The sequence below is a fragment of the Eumetopias jubatus genome, unplaced genomic scaffold (genome assembly GCF_037043125.1).
Source record: "Eumetopias jubatus isolate StellerSeaLion01/CBP00866 unplaced genomic scaffold, mEumJub1_p1.0 scaffold_3, whole genome shotgun sequence".
In the NCBI taxonomy this organism is placed as follows: domain Eukaryota; kingdom Metazoa; phylum Chordata; class Mammalia; order Carnivora; family Otariidae; genus Eumetopias; species Eumetopias jubatus.
The window spans coordinates 34,152,085-34,166,161 of NW_028274809.1; the positions used below are offsets into that span (position 1 = coordinate 34,152,085).

Genomic DNA, 14,077 nt, shown 5'->3' on the forward strand with positions numbered 1-14,077 from the left:
GCAGGGAATGATCCCAATCTTTTGCTACCAGTTGAGACCTGATTTGTGACCCAGTATGTGATCTATTCTGGAGAATGTTCCATGTGCATGCAAGAAAAATGTGTATTCTGTTGCTTTGGGATGGAATGTTCTGAATATATCTGTGAAGTCCATCTGGTCCAGTGTGTCATTCAAAGCCCTTATTTCTTTGTTGATCTTCTGCTTAGATGATCTGTCCATTGCAGTGAGGGGGGTTTTAAAGTCCCCTACTATTATTGTATTATTATTGATGTGTTTCTTTAATTTTGCTATTAATTGGCTTATATAATTGGCTGCTTCTATGTTAGGGGCATAAATATTGACAATTGTTAGATCTTCCTGTTGGCTGGACCCTTTAACTATGAGACAGTGTCCCTCCTCATCTCTTATTATAGTCTTTGGTTTAAAATCTAATTTGTCTGATATAAGGATTGCCACCCCAGCTTTCTTTTGATGTCCATTAGAATGATAAATGGTTTTCCACCCCCTCACTTTCAATCTAGTGGTGTCTTTGGGTCTAAAATGAGTCTCTTGCAGACAGCATATAGATGGGTCTTGCTTCTTTTTTTTTTATCCAATCTGATACCCTGTGTCTTTTGACTGGGGCATTTAGCCCATTTACATTCAGAGTAACTGTTGAAAGATATGAATTTAGTGCCATTGTATTACCTGTAAAGTGACTGTTATTGTATATTGTCTCTGTTCCTTTCTGGTCTATGTTACTTTTGGGCTCCCTCTTTGCATAGAGGATCCCTTTTAATATTTCTTAGAGGGCTGGCTTGGTGATCACAAATTCTTTTAGTTTCTGTTTGTCCTGGAAGCCTTTTATCACTCCTTCTATTTTAAATGACATCCTAGCGGGATAAAGTATTCTTGGCTGCATATTTTTCTCATTTAGCACCCTGAATATATCATGTCAGTCCTTTCTGGCCTGCCAGGTTTCCATGGATAGGTCTACTGCCAATCTAATGTTTCTACCATTATAGATTACAGACCTCTTGTTCCAAGCTGCTTTCAGGATTTTCTCTTTGTCTCTGAGATTTGTTTTTTTTTTTTTTAAAGATTTTATTTTTTTATTTGAGAGAGAGAATGAGAGATAGAGCACATGAGAGGGAAGAGGGTCCGAGGGAGAAGCAGACTCCCTGCCGAGCAGGGAGCCCGATGTGGGACTCGATCCCGGGACTCCAGGATCATGACCTGAGCCGAAGGCAGTCGCATAACCAACTGAGTCACCCAGGCGCCCCTGTCTCTGAGATTTGTAAGTTTCACTATTATATGTTGGGGTGTTCACCTATTTTTATTGATTTTGAAGGGGGTTCTCTCTGCCTCCTGGATTTTGATGCCTGTTTCCTTCCTCAGATTAGGGAAGTTCTCTGCTACAATTTGCTCCAATATACCTTCTGCCCCCCTCTCTCTTTCTCCTTCTTCTAGGATCCCAATTATTCTAATATGGTTTTGCTTTATGGTATCACTTATCTCTTGGATTCTCCCCTCGTGATCCAGTAGTTATTTATCTCTCTTTTTCTCAGCTTCTTTATTCTCCATCATTTGGTCTTCTATATTACTAATTCTCTCTTCTGCCCACTTATCCTAGCAGTTAGAGCCTCCATTTTTTTAAATTTTATTTTATTATGTTATGTCATCATACATCATTAGTTTTTGATGTAGTGTTCCATGATTCATTGTTTGCGTATAACACCCAGTGCTCCATTTAATACATGCCCTCCTTAATACCCATCACCAGACTAACCCATCCCCCCGACCCCTCCCTTCTAAAATCCTCAGTTTGTTTCTCAGAGTCCATAGTCTCCCATGGTTCATCTCCCCCTCTGATTCCCCCCCTTCATTTTTCCCTTCCTACTATCTTCCTTTATTTTTTTTTAACATATAATGTATTATTTGTTCCAGAGGTACATGTCTGTGATTCGTCAGTCTTACATAATTCACAGCACTCACCATAGCACATACCCTCCCCAATGTCCATCACCCAGTCACCCCATCCCTCCCACCCCCCACCACTCCAGCAACCCTCAGTTTGTTTCCTGAGATTAAGAATTCCTCATCAGTGAGATCATATGATACTTGTCTTTCTCTGATTGACTTATTTCGCTTAGTGTAATACCCTCTAGTTCCATCCATGTCATTGCAAATGGCAAGATTTCATGTATTTTTTTTTTTAAGATTTTATTTATTTGACAGAGAGAGACACAGCGAGAGAGGGAACACAAGCAGGGGGAGTGGGAGAGGGAGAAGCAGGCTTCCCGCTGAGCAGGGAGCCCAATGCGAGGCTCGATCCCAGGACCCTGGGATCATGACCTGAGCCGAAGGCAGACACTAAACGACTGAGCCATCCAGGCGCCCCATGATTTCATGTTTTTGATGGCTGCATAATATTCTATTGTATATATATATCACATCTTCTTTATCCATTTGTCTGTTGATGGACATCTTGTAGAACCTCCATTTTTATTGCATCTCATTAAAAGCCTTTTTTATTTTGACTTGATTAGATTTTAGTTCTTTTATTTCTCCAGAAAGGGATTCTCTAGTATCTTCTATGCTTTTTTCAAGCTCAGCTGGTATCTTTATATTCATTATTCTGAACTCTAGTTCTGACATCTTACTTATGTCCATATTGATTAGGTCCCTGGCAGTCAGTACTGCCTCTTGTTCTCTTTTTTGATGTGAGTTTTTCTGTCTTGTCATTCTGTCCAGAGAAGAGTAGATGAATGAGAGAATACTAAAATGGCAACAACAACCCCAGAGAAATATACACTAAACAAATCCAAAGAGACCTGAAACTGGAAAAAAAAAATAAAAATAAAAATAAGATGAAGAAAAAAAAAGAGAATATAATCAGACAGGTGAGCAGAATAGAGCAATAGACTGGATTCTGTGTATATTCTGGTCTGTTTTTTAGAAAACTAGACCCCAAGATTTTTAGGAAAGAAAAATTTACATATGTTCAAAAATAAAATTAAATACAATGAAAGGATAGAATGTAACTGTCAAAGTGGAAATTAAAAGACAAGAAAAAACAAAAGAGAAAAAAAACCCCAGCAACAACAAAAAAAGAAATGGATACAAACAGACAGGTGAACAGAACAGAGCAATACACTATCTCCTGAGTGTATTTTGGTCAGTTTGTTAGAAGAGACTACATCTTAAAATTGAAAGAAAGAAAAACTTACATATACAAAAATAAAATGTGATTTTTGGAAAGATCATACACATTGGAGACAGTCAGACATGAGCTTTGTACCTTAACTCTGGTATACCACCATGGTTGAGTTATATAACTTCTTTGAGTCTCAGTTTCCTCTTTTGTAAAATGGAAGTAATAAATTAATAATAATTACTTACTTCAATGAGTTATATGAATAAATTGTGTACCTTCTCTGATTTTATTTAAGTGATTAATACAAATATGTATTAATATTTGTAGAATGGGACTTAAGACTCTACCTTATACCATACCACAATTGGCTTTTGTCTAGGTTGAAAAACCACTTTCAAGACACACATATATTTGCCCCATAATCCAGCCCACACAGTTTCATCTTTCAGGTGTGTTTGGAGAAGTTTGGTCAAATACTAAGGTAGATTTCCTTGGGCTATTTGTATGCATTTTTCCTCTTCCCCATCTCAGACTTTGGGTGCATTAGTATTACTTTTTAATTCTTTCTTAATTAGTTCTTTCTTGTTCTTCTAAAGGATATATAGAAGTCTCTGGTTTCTAGGCTGCTACATATCATGAGTAGATGATACCTAGGTGAAGTAATTTGAGTTTCCCTGGCTTCTTTTAGAAGGAGTCATGTGGAAAATGATACGTGTTAGCTGAGACTGATCTCTCATTTATTTGAGGGTTGTGTGTGTGCACACGCATGTGTGTCTGATGGTGCAACAGGGCTTGAATTACATCTTTGGAACTCTTTGTTCCCATCTATTCAGTATCGCCACCATCAAATCAGAGCTTAGATTCCTCATCACTTTTTCCTATCATCACCAATAACTGGGATTCAGTAGAAGGAGATAGCCAAAAAATTTAAATCTAACCAGGATTTCAATCCAAACTTCTAAAATCTAACGGGAGTGGGATAGTAGTGTGTTTTGATAATCCAGTTAATGAAGAAAGAAGCACCTCCTAGGAAATCTTAACAAAGCGTCTCAAGCAAGTCCTTTCGTTGACAATTTTATCCAAGAAACCATCTTCCCTGAGATTTTTCTGAACTTTAGACTAATCCTCTCCTTGCCACAGAAGTCCTTTTGTTGGGGGAAATTATAAGTGAACACAGGAGGGACAGGCCTCTGTAAGCACCAGCTCTGTCTCCAGATTCTTTTAATCATTAGCCTTTCATCTGGCCTGTAGTCCTTCTGGCCCAGGGATCTCTCAATCAAATCACAAAACAGACGAAATTATTCAGAAATCCTCTTCTCAGACTATTTCAATCTGTTGTCTAATTTTTGAGTCAATCAATGTTAAATTCTAGGCAAATGACAAGAGCAATAATCAATCATTGCTTTTTCTTCAAGTATCATGTCCGTTGCCTTGGACCTCATATTTACAATATTCCAGGTCACAGGTGATGGTATGAAAACCCTGGTCCATTGTGCAGTTAGATTTGAAGCTTCTTAGTAAGGCAAAGCAAATTAAAACTGAAACAGCAGTAATGTAGCCCTGTAAGTGAATGAAGAATAAACAAAATCAAAATATACGAGTCAGATCAAGTAAGGAAAACCTGTTAAACATTTAGTGCAAAGTTATTGATGGGATTATATATATAGATGGAAAAGGTAATAATAAATTATAACAGAGACTACATCTTACCTCTGGCAATAAGAACCAAAAGGGCTTTAAAAAATAATAAAAAGCAATCTCCAGATATGCAAACTGCATTTGTACCATACCATACCCCATTGTTCACAACATGTCAAGCTTTGAAATAACATGTGTAAAGTGCCTGGCACATGATATGTACCCAGCAAATTTTAGTTCCCCTCTATATCTCCATTGCAGACATCAGTATACATTTTTTTTTTCCATTCCTGAAACTGACATCTTGAGGCTCTTATAAGAGTTTTAACTTTGAGGCATTGCTGCCAGTTACACGTCCTAATATCCCAATTTACATTTTGAATCTCCAGGAAAGTGAATATTTTAACATAAATTCAATTTAGTGGAAAAGATTTACAGGCCCCAAGTGTCCATGTGATTACCTTTAGTCTGTTTAACTCCAGCACACCCAGATTTTGCTGATCCCAAGCCATTTATTAAACAGTTTAATTGCTCTAGATTTTCCCTATTGTGGTTCCTCTCCTACGGGTTTTATCTCCTTACATTAATACCAAGGGCCTAGGGACATTATGAGGTTACTCCAATAGAAGTGAAAATTGCCTCCTCCCTTTCTCAGTTGCTGGCACAGGTGCCAAGTTTGACAGGCTGAATTTAATTGACCTTCTATGATGACCATTTTATATATACAGGTAATAATCCTTTGTGGAAAGTCACTGAAGATCAGAGAGGCAGGGTTATCTCCTTATCTTTTGATTGCTTAGTAAAATAAAATAACAACAGAACTAGAAGTAATAGTAATGCTAATGGAACACCACCGTCTGAGGCCATTTCCATCAATGTCTTTGATAATTTTATGAAGGGCAAATCCTCACTTTATAGAACATAGATAATGCACATCCTATTCTCATAACTAGCGGGTTTAAAGTGACATAATTACACAGCAAAATCTCTGCTTTAGAAAATACGGTGTTTGGGAAATACCATATTATTGTGTTGCCTGTTGTAATTCCAATAGCATATTGTCAAAATACAAACCTCATTATTGCATAAAATGCTGAGGGACAGCTATAATTCTAAACTTCCCTGACTTTTCCAGATTTCTAAATACAATGATCTTAGAAAATCCAGAAGGCAAACATCTCTGATATGTACATGCCTTGAAATATCAACAGCCAAAGAGAGATCCAAGAGGAAGTGGCAAAGAGCTGAATCCTGCCTTTTGAATGATATTACGAGGGAGCAGGTGTGGGGGGCATGTCTGTGGTTACCATCCAGGCCCCAAAATTTCTTTTAGGAAGCATGGCCAAGCTGTGGTTGCCAAAGGGGTGGTCAAATCATAGTCTAATTATTGTGGCTTGGGATATAGCCAGGGTCACCTACAGGGCCCGTTGACTGGCTGGCTTTGTGCATGGGTCTCACCTTGATTCCTCTATCTGGACTACTGTCCCCTCTCCCCGCCGGAGAAGGCCCAGTATGAGAAGTGCACTTGTAACATAGAGGGGTGTCTATATTATAATGGCTTTTGGGGTTGTCCCCCCGGGCTTCCTGTGCCTACCAGAACTCCTTTCAGGGTATGGTAGTTTCAGAAAAATTCTGCATAGCACCCTTCCTCCTCAAGATTACCTTGGAAGGCTGGGCTACCCTGGGCTGAGTGAGGAGAGTAGAGGTGTCTGAGACATTGTGGATGGCTCCCCATCCGGTCCTTGTTCTCCAGACTCACCCTGAATGAGAGAAGTCCCTGTAACCAACTGTGTAGAAGGGGTGGCCTAAGAAGTCTGGAGCAGTGATGACTAGATTCTCACAAGCATCGAAAACCATCCCCTGAGCAGGGCCAGGCCCTGAACCAGTCCTCTGGCATTTGGGGTCAGGCCAGGTTTTATTTGCACCAGTCTGGGGAACAAGCACCCTGGTTTACCCCAGGCTGGGCCGATTTTAGCACCGAATGTCCCACATCCCAGGACACTCCTCAGTCTTGAGCAAATGGGGATGGGTTTTGACCCCTGATTTGTCCTATCAGCTGACAGAGAGAGCTACATAATTAAGGGACTGCAACCTGCCAGTGTGGTACTTTGTTCCACCTGTATCAGTTAAAGGCCTTAGAATGCCTTGTAAGTTCTGTCTTCAGAGTCTTACTACTCCTCTGGGAGTGAGAGAGACAGGTGATGCACATTATCATCCTCCTTTTGCAGCCCGAAGAGGCTAGGCCCCCGTCCCTAGAGTGGGAATGAAGAGCCGGACACAGAACAGAGGTGCTCTGAATCTATGAACAATGTCCTCTCCCCCTGGCGGTGATGGATTTTCAATTCCGTCCATAAGAAGACTCAGAGTTGGGATCCTTACCCGAAAGGATGTTGGTGATGTCGCTCCCTCTTTTCACCAACATTTGCTAAACTGGGCTGGGTGGTGACCTTTCTGGTAAGACACCAAAAGGTCACACATTTCTGGCTTTAGCCTCACTCCCGAAACTGTAAACAAAGACTCCTCTGTAGGGAGGAAAAGAGAAAAGCACCAACGTATTATTTCCTGGAATGTTTCACGGTGTATTTTTTATGTCTGTTGTAGTATTTGTCACCTGAAAAGACAACATAACATGAGGCAGACTTACCCACCAACAATTCATACTGACTCATGGATAACTCGCTTTACTGAATCTACTAATACTTGTCAAGTGCCTCTTATTTGATTCAATTCAACACATACTTACCAAATGAGCACTTGGGTAAAGTGTTACGCTAGGTGATGAAGATCCAAAAACAGGAATAGGACTGGGGACACACACACTAACAAACAAGGGCTGAATGTGAGGTGCAAGTAAAGAATTACCATAGCTCCTCTCTCACGTTTCCACGGAGCACAGGAAAAGCACGGACAAGTGCCCTTTGAACCGTGAAGGAAGACGATACTTTCAACAGTCAAATTCCAGGGAAGATATTGCTGGCTGGAGGATCAGCATGAGCAAAGGTAAAGGGGAAGGAAAGTGTCTGAGTGAACTGCAAAGTGTTCTTGCACGGTTAGAGCAAGACAGACTGGTAGAGGAAGTCGGAAAAATGAGTTGGAACCGGATGGTAAAGGGAGTAAATATCAAGCCAAGGAGTCTGGACATTAGCCCCAGTGATGGCAGGCAATGAGCATCATGCTGGGCCTAGATGTGTTTTGGAAAATTTTAAATCCTGGTGTATTAGTTACATTAGGCAATCTATTTAAATAGACCCTATGGTACAACTTTTATAAATACAAAAATTTTTTTTGCAAAAAAAATACACACACACACACTACCTTTGCCCTCTGATTTATCGGGTTCGTTCAGTATGCTGGCAGTTGGCATTTTTATAAATGCCTGTGTTCAAGTGTGTGTTGTTCCTGAGTGCTTACTACACGAAAATTAGAGGTCAAGTCCTCCCAAAGTTAACGTTTTAAGGAGCTCATCTGCAAAATGGGGATAGTAAAACTTCCTGGCAGATAAACTTATAGCAGTAAGTTTAAAGGAGATAATATATTCAAAACATCTTGGGTTGTTCTTGATACGCAATATATTTTGAATAACTAGTGGCCTTTGTTTTTAAAGATTATTTATTTATTTATTTATTTATTTAACAGAGATAGAGAGCATAAGTAGGCAGAGCAGCAGACAGAGAAGCAGGCTCTCTGCCAAGCAGGGAGCCTGATGCGGGGCTCGATCCCAGGACCCTGGGATCAGGACCTGAGCCTGAAGGCAGACGTTTAACCGACTGAGCCACCCAGGAGCCCCTAACTAGTGGCCTTTGTTCCAAGCCCTCAGCATGCATACCATCTGGGAAAAACAACAGCCACGTTGTCACCAAAGCAATTGTCACCACAAACCTACTCAGGACCTCTTTTCACTTGGGCATTGCTTTTCCAAGGCTCACAATCTGCATGAACCTGGAGTGCTCTAAATATTGCACAATTTAACAAAACGAGAAGCGTCTAGCTTTGGCACACCAAAAGCCCAAGATGCCTTAATAATATTGTTTGCTGGAAGCTGCTCACCCAAAGAGCAGAAATAAACCTGCAGGGCCATCTCTGCCTCCCTTGGCCTAGACATCTGCCTTGGATGCCACGAGTAGTCTGGGGCCTTGAGTCCTTGGGTTTGGAATTACACATTTGCTAGGCTATAAAGGGGAGACGTCAAGTTTTGTTGGTATGCATAATACATCTTCACACGTACATTATAATACACAATTCTGTATTCTACTTTTGTCTAGCTCATGCCATAGCATAAATAAACAGCTAAAATAAACAGTGTGTAAACTTCACAGATTACTCTCAAATCAACTCAAACCCAAACCACTTTGGGAATTTCCCTCAGGGAGAAGTGTCCTCTTGCCTTGGGGACAGTGGCATGAAGATTTCCCTCGGGCCTCCTTATCCCTCAAAAGCCAGGGAGGAAGGAGAGAGGGAGGGAGGGAGAGTGTAGGAGGTGGGGAGAGGGAAAGAGGGAGAAATTCTCTGGTGGAACAGTGTTGGGAAAGCAACCAGTTCATCAAAGGGATTCCCATTTGGCCCGGCCCCCGGGACTGCCCGACTCTAGAAAAAGAAAACAAAAACAAGGAAAAAAAAAAAAGGAAGAAAGAAAGAAAAAGAGAGAAGGGAAAAAAGCAGCAGAGCGTTTCTCCCGCAGCAGTCCCACAAAAGCAAAACCTTCCATTCGACTGACTCCTCATTAGCTTACTGAATCTGACAGCATAATTATCACAGCTGCTTCGCACTTAGAATAAATAAATACGAAAGTGGGTGTTTAAAATTTTTTTGAGGGAAATTCAGTCATCTAGACAGTGAGTAGGACAAGTTTATTTAAAACTTTTAGATTCTTATGTATTTAGATCATTTAGGAAGGAGATAATGAGATAGTTGTCTTTCAGTCTAATTGAGTTCCTAAGCTCCTGGCTGTTGGTTGTCACCCCTTTCAAACTTTGCTTTAACTTTCCTTCCTTTAGAAATCCGATCCTGGTGTCTCCATTTACTCTTCCTGGACTGATAACCTGGTGAAGGCTGGGGGCACTGGAGTGCAGAAAGTGACTTAATGGGATTGAGAAGCTAAGTATCCTTTCACAGGAAACAAGATAATCAAATCTTTTTTACTTGCCTGTAATGGCTAAAAGAGAAAGCGCAAGCTGAAAAGAAAGCTTGGAAATTAAACCATCATCTCAAAATGTCTTGTAATTTCCCTGTCACGTGGTTTTTGCACTACCCTTACAGGAGGTCAATCCATCAGCTGGAGTTGCTTTGTGTATTTAATTATTCAGCGTGCACACAGCCTCGTGACTATGCGGTAATTTTAGCTCATGTGTATGTATATATAGGCTTCTATCTTCAAAGCCCAGAGGATCACACAGTACCACTTTAAGTTGAAGTTGCTAACTAACACGGAGTGCACTTAAAACTCTGACTGGGGGCACAGCACATAAGCATTTCCGATTAAAGCAGATGATCTTTCCTTTTAAAATTAATTAGTGCCTATTTATCTTTTCCTCTCCCTCCCACCTCTCATTCTCCTAGGACCACATTTATGTGAACCCTTGCATTCAGTGAGTTAAAAGATTTATAAAATAAACATTCTGTCAATCTGGGGTAAAGGAAACTAATGTTAACCCATTGTGTAGACTGAGAGATTGAGGTTTTATGAAGGCCAATAACGCATGTCCCGCTGGAAAAAAAGACAACTCAGGTCCTTTAACTCTCAGTCCAGAGTCTGGACTCCCTGTACCATTTGCCCTACCTCATTCTTTTAAACAATAAAAGCAATATGACATCAACATTAAAGAAAAGGTTGAAAAAGAAAAAAAGTTACCCACAATCCCCCTAAATGGCAGGAGCATTTTTATTTTTGTATGCTACCTTTCAGTTTTGTTGATATGCATAATATGTTTCACAGGTAGATTATAATATGCAATTTTGTATCCTACTTTCTTTTAGCTCACATCATAATGGCATAAATATTTCCATACTACCTCACACTCCTGTGAATTATCCTAAATGGTTATATAGTACAATATGCCGAGTCAATATAACATTATCCAATTGGTTCTCTTAGTGTTGAATATTTAGATTCTTTTATTTTTGTTTTGTAATTTTTTAAATACAATTATAGACAACACTGCAATGAACATGTTTATGCATCTAGGGTTCTTTTTTTCTTTTTCCTGTTCAATTGTTTCTTTGAATAATTTCCAGAAACCAAAGTACAGGGTTGAAGGTCGTTACCATTTTTATAGCTCCTGATATGCATGTCATAAGGCTTTGCAAAGGTTGCCCCATCTTACAACATCACCAGCAGAAAATGATTTTATCACAATCTTACTAACACTGGGAGTCATTAGGTTGAGGGGGGAAAAAGAACTACTTATCAGTTATTTGTGTTTATTTAATCACTAGTAAGACTCTTTTTATTCCATGTGTTGGTATACTTTTTTTGTTTTCCTTATGTAAATCGCTATTTTATGCCTTTGCCCAATTTTTTGTCGGATTCCTGAAATTACCCTAGAAAATTGAATGAATTTCAGTAAAACAAAAAAAGAACCATCATGGATGAAGAAGTCTTAAAACCCAAAGGTGACTGTGTATTACAAAACAAACCCAAAAAGCAAAAAAAGAAAGAAAAGAAAAAAAAAGGGAACAGACACTAAGACAAGGTGACATTGAGGATTAAGGAAGAGGTCGGGGGCAACTCTATTATTAAACAACAAATTGGGGGCGCCTGGGTGGCTCAGTTGGTTGAGCATCTGATTCTTGGTTTCTGCTCAGGTCATGATCTCATGGGTCGTGGGATGGAGCCCCAGCTGGGCTCTGTGCTCAGCAGGGAGTCTGCTTGAAGATTCTCTCCCTCTGCCCCGCCCCCCACTCGCGGGCTTGTGTATGTGCATGCGCTCTCTCAAATGAATAAATAAAAATAAACATGAAATTGAACCTTCTTAATTGTGAGATATCAAGCATATTACCTGGGACAAGTGGAATCTTTCTTGGGAAGGCTCTAATATAAACATAGAGCATAAGAGAGTAGAAAGGTCAGACTGGGGGGTCTAGACCTTGGTTCTAATCCTTGTTTTGCTACTAAGTTCCCATGTGATCCTTAGTAAGCAGCAATGAGTAGTGGGAAGAGTGGTTTAGGAGTCTGACTTGAAGTCAAACCTGGGCTCCCCCACTTACCGGTTGTGTGATTTTGAACAATCTCCTTAGCCTCTCTCAGTCCCAATGTTCTAATATATAATGTGAGGATAATAACTCCAGCCTCACCAGCTAGTTTACAAACGGAATGAGAATTTGTGTGAAGCACATAGATGCCCAATAAATGGCAGCCTCTATTCTTCCCGGGGTGGTCAGGGACTCAATCTACATAATGAAGATATGGAATAGCAAGTCCCTGAGATCCTCTCCCACTCAAAGTGTCTCTAACTTTTTCCTCTCTTTCCAGGATCTTCGCTAATGTACTGGAATCCCTTGAGAACATCTTTGAGCATGGAAGGTGAGGAAGTGTGTTAGGGAGGACACGTCCAAACTCCTTGTTTCTTCCTGTACTGCTTAAGTACTGAATAATGGAGGATTTAAAAGGTCCGAATGAGGTTACAAACTCCTAAAGGCAGAAAAGAGAGGCGTGGCTCAGAATCTCCCTTCCCTCCCATCCCCTGAAACTTGACCTCTAGAATGGCAAAATACCCCAGTTAAATTTTGAATGGACAATAAAAGCGAGCACAGAATGGATTTGAAATCATTAGCATATAAAGAATGAATTTCACTAGTATATGGTAAGGAATGTTTAAACTGGGGCACGTGGCTGGCTTAGTCTGTGGAGCATGTGACTCTTGATCTCGGGGTTGTGAGTTTGAGCCCCACATTAGGGGCAGAGTTTACTTAAAAAAAATGTTTAAGTTATTGCGAGAAGCCATACAATAAGGAGTAAAAACCATGATATGAGTCAGGATTGTGCCACTATTATTAAAAAGAGGACAACTTCACTATGATGTTAGATGTTATTAAGAGGAGGTTGACATTCCTCTCCCTGGATGTCCTTCCTCCCCAACCATCCACACCTCATAATCTTAAAGGCCCACTCACAAAGCCATCCTGTATCCCCAGAGCTGGATTTAATCTTACCTCCTTTGAATGCCCAGAGCACTTCACACCTGAACTGTGGCTGTTTATATACTTGTTTCATTTCCTTAAGGACTATAAGCTTTTTGAGGACAGACTCTCTGACTAATTCATTTTTGTATCACTCATTGTCATACTAATGACCCTCAGTAAATCTTTAATGAATGAACTGGAACAGAACTCTCCCACTATGTTAGAAATCTGAGTCCATGTGGGTCCAGAGTCTCAGAGATAAGCAAAATAATTGGAACGGGTTCAGAATAGAATAATGAAACAAAAATGGTTAAAGAGTGAGAGAAACAGAATCTATATCGGGGGGAAGAGAGGTCAAAGGAATTCAGCCTAGAGAAGTGAGCTTTGGAAAGTGATATCAAGGGATCTTCAAATATATTAAAGAGATAATTAAAAGAAGGCCTGAAATTCTTTTATTGGAGCAAAACAAAAAAATTACTCAGATGTTAATGGGGCAATATGGATAAGGCCTGCTGAAGAACTTGCGGAGTATAGACACTAGGGTGCTGTGGCGTATGGGAGAGGTCAATGCCATGCCTCTATGCCTGTAGTAAGAAAGCATTTGATGATGAGAAAGACTCTGGTAAGTTGTTTTTGCAAAATTACATGTGAAACAATCGTAAGCTTTCAAGTTTTAGGATTTTTTTTTTTTTTCTAAGATGCTGAAACCTGTTTTAAAGGAGAAGGGGGATTTAGTCCAGGAAGGAATGGGAGAGACTCAAGTCTGGGATTTGGAAAGTAAAATGGGACCAACCCACAGAGAGAGACAGCCTTTGATGTCCTGATGATCAAGGACCAGGGCTTAAGGACCAGACTCTTAAATCACGTGGCATTTACTGCCCCAGATTAAAAAAAAATACTTTCGTGGATCAGTGTCTATGGTTCAAAATGGCTAGCTTCCAAAATCAGTCTTAACTTTCCAAGGGTAACATTTGGAAGTCTCCCTGCAAGAACAGAGTGGAGCCAGTTTCTAGAAAGGGCAGCTTAATGATTTTCTACTCCCCCCACCCCCAAATCATTAAGCAGTGTTCCTTTCCCAGAGCCCAAGTTCATGCTGAGGGCAAAGGGAATTAAACGAAGAAGCTGAACCTGCAGCTAAGATTAGAGAGTTGCCAAGGACCTAATTTTAGGTCCTTGCTGCCCCAG

The 14,077-nt window shown here is 40.2% G+C and overlaps 1 protein-coding gene across 3 annotated transcripts in view; it reads right to left on the reverse strand.

Moving 5' to 3' along the window:
- Nucleotides 1-7,186: 7,186 nt before the first annotated feature.
- Nucleotides 7,187-14,077, reverse strand: part of CDK15 (cyclin dependent kinase 15) — a 75,593-nt gene continuing 68,702 nt past the window's right edge. For 2 of the 3 annotated variants that reach the window (XM_028125444.1, XM_028125438.1), the window contains exon 13: nucleotides 7,187-7,296. In XM_028125444.1, the coding sequence (XP_027981245.1) occupies nucleotides 7,187-7,296 (110 nt within the window). The remainder of the gene's footprint in view (nucleotides 7,297-14,077) is intronic. The other variant, XM_028125448.1, reaches the window with a different exon arrangement.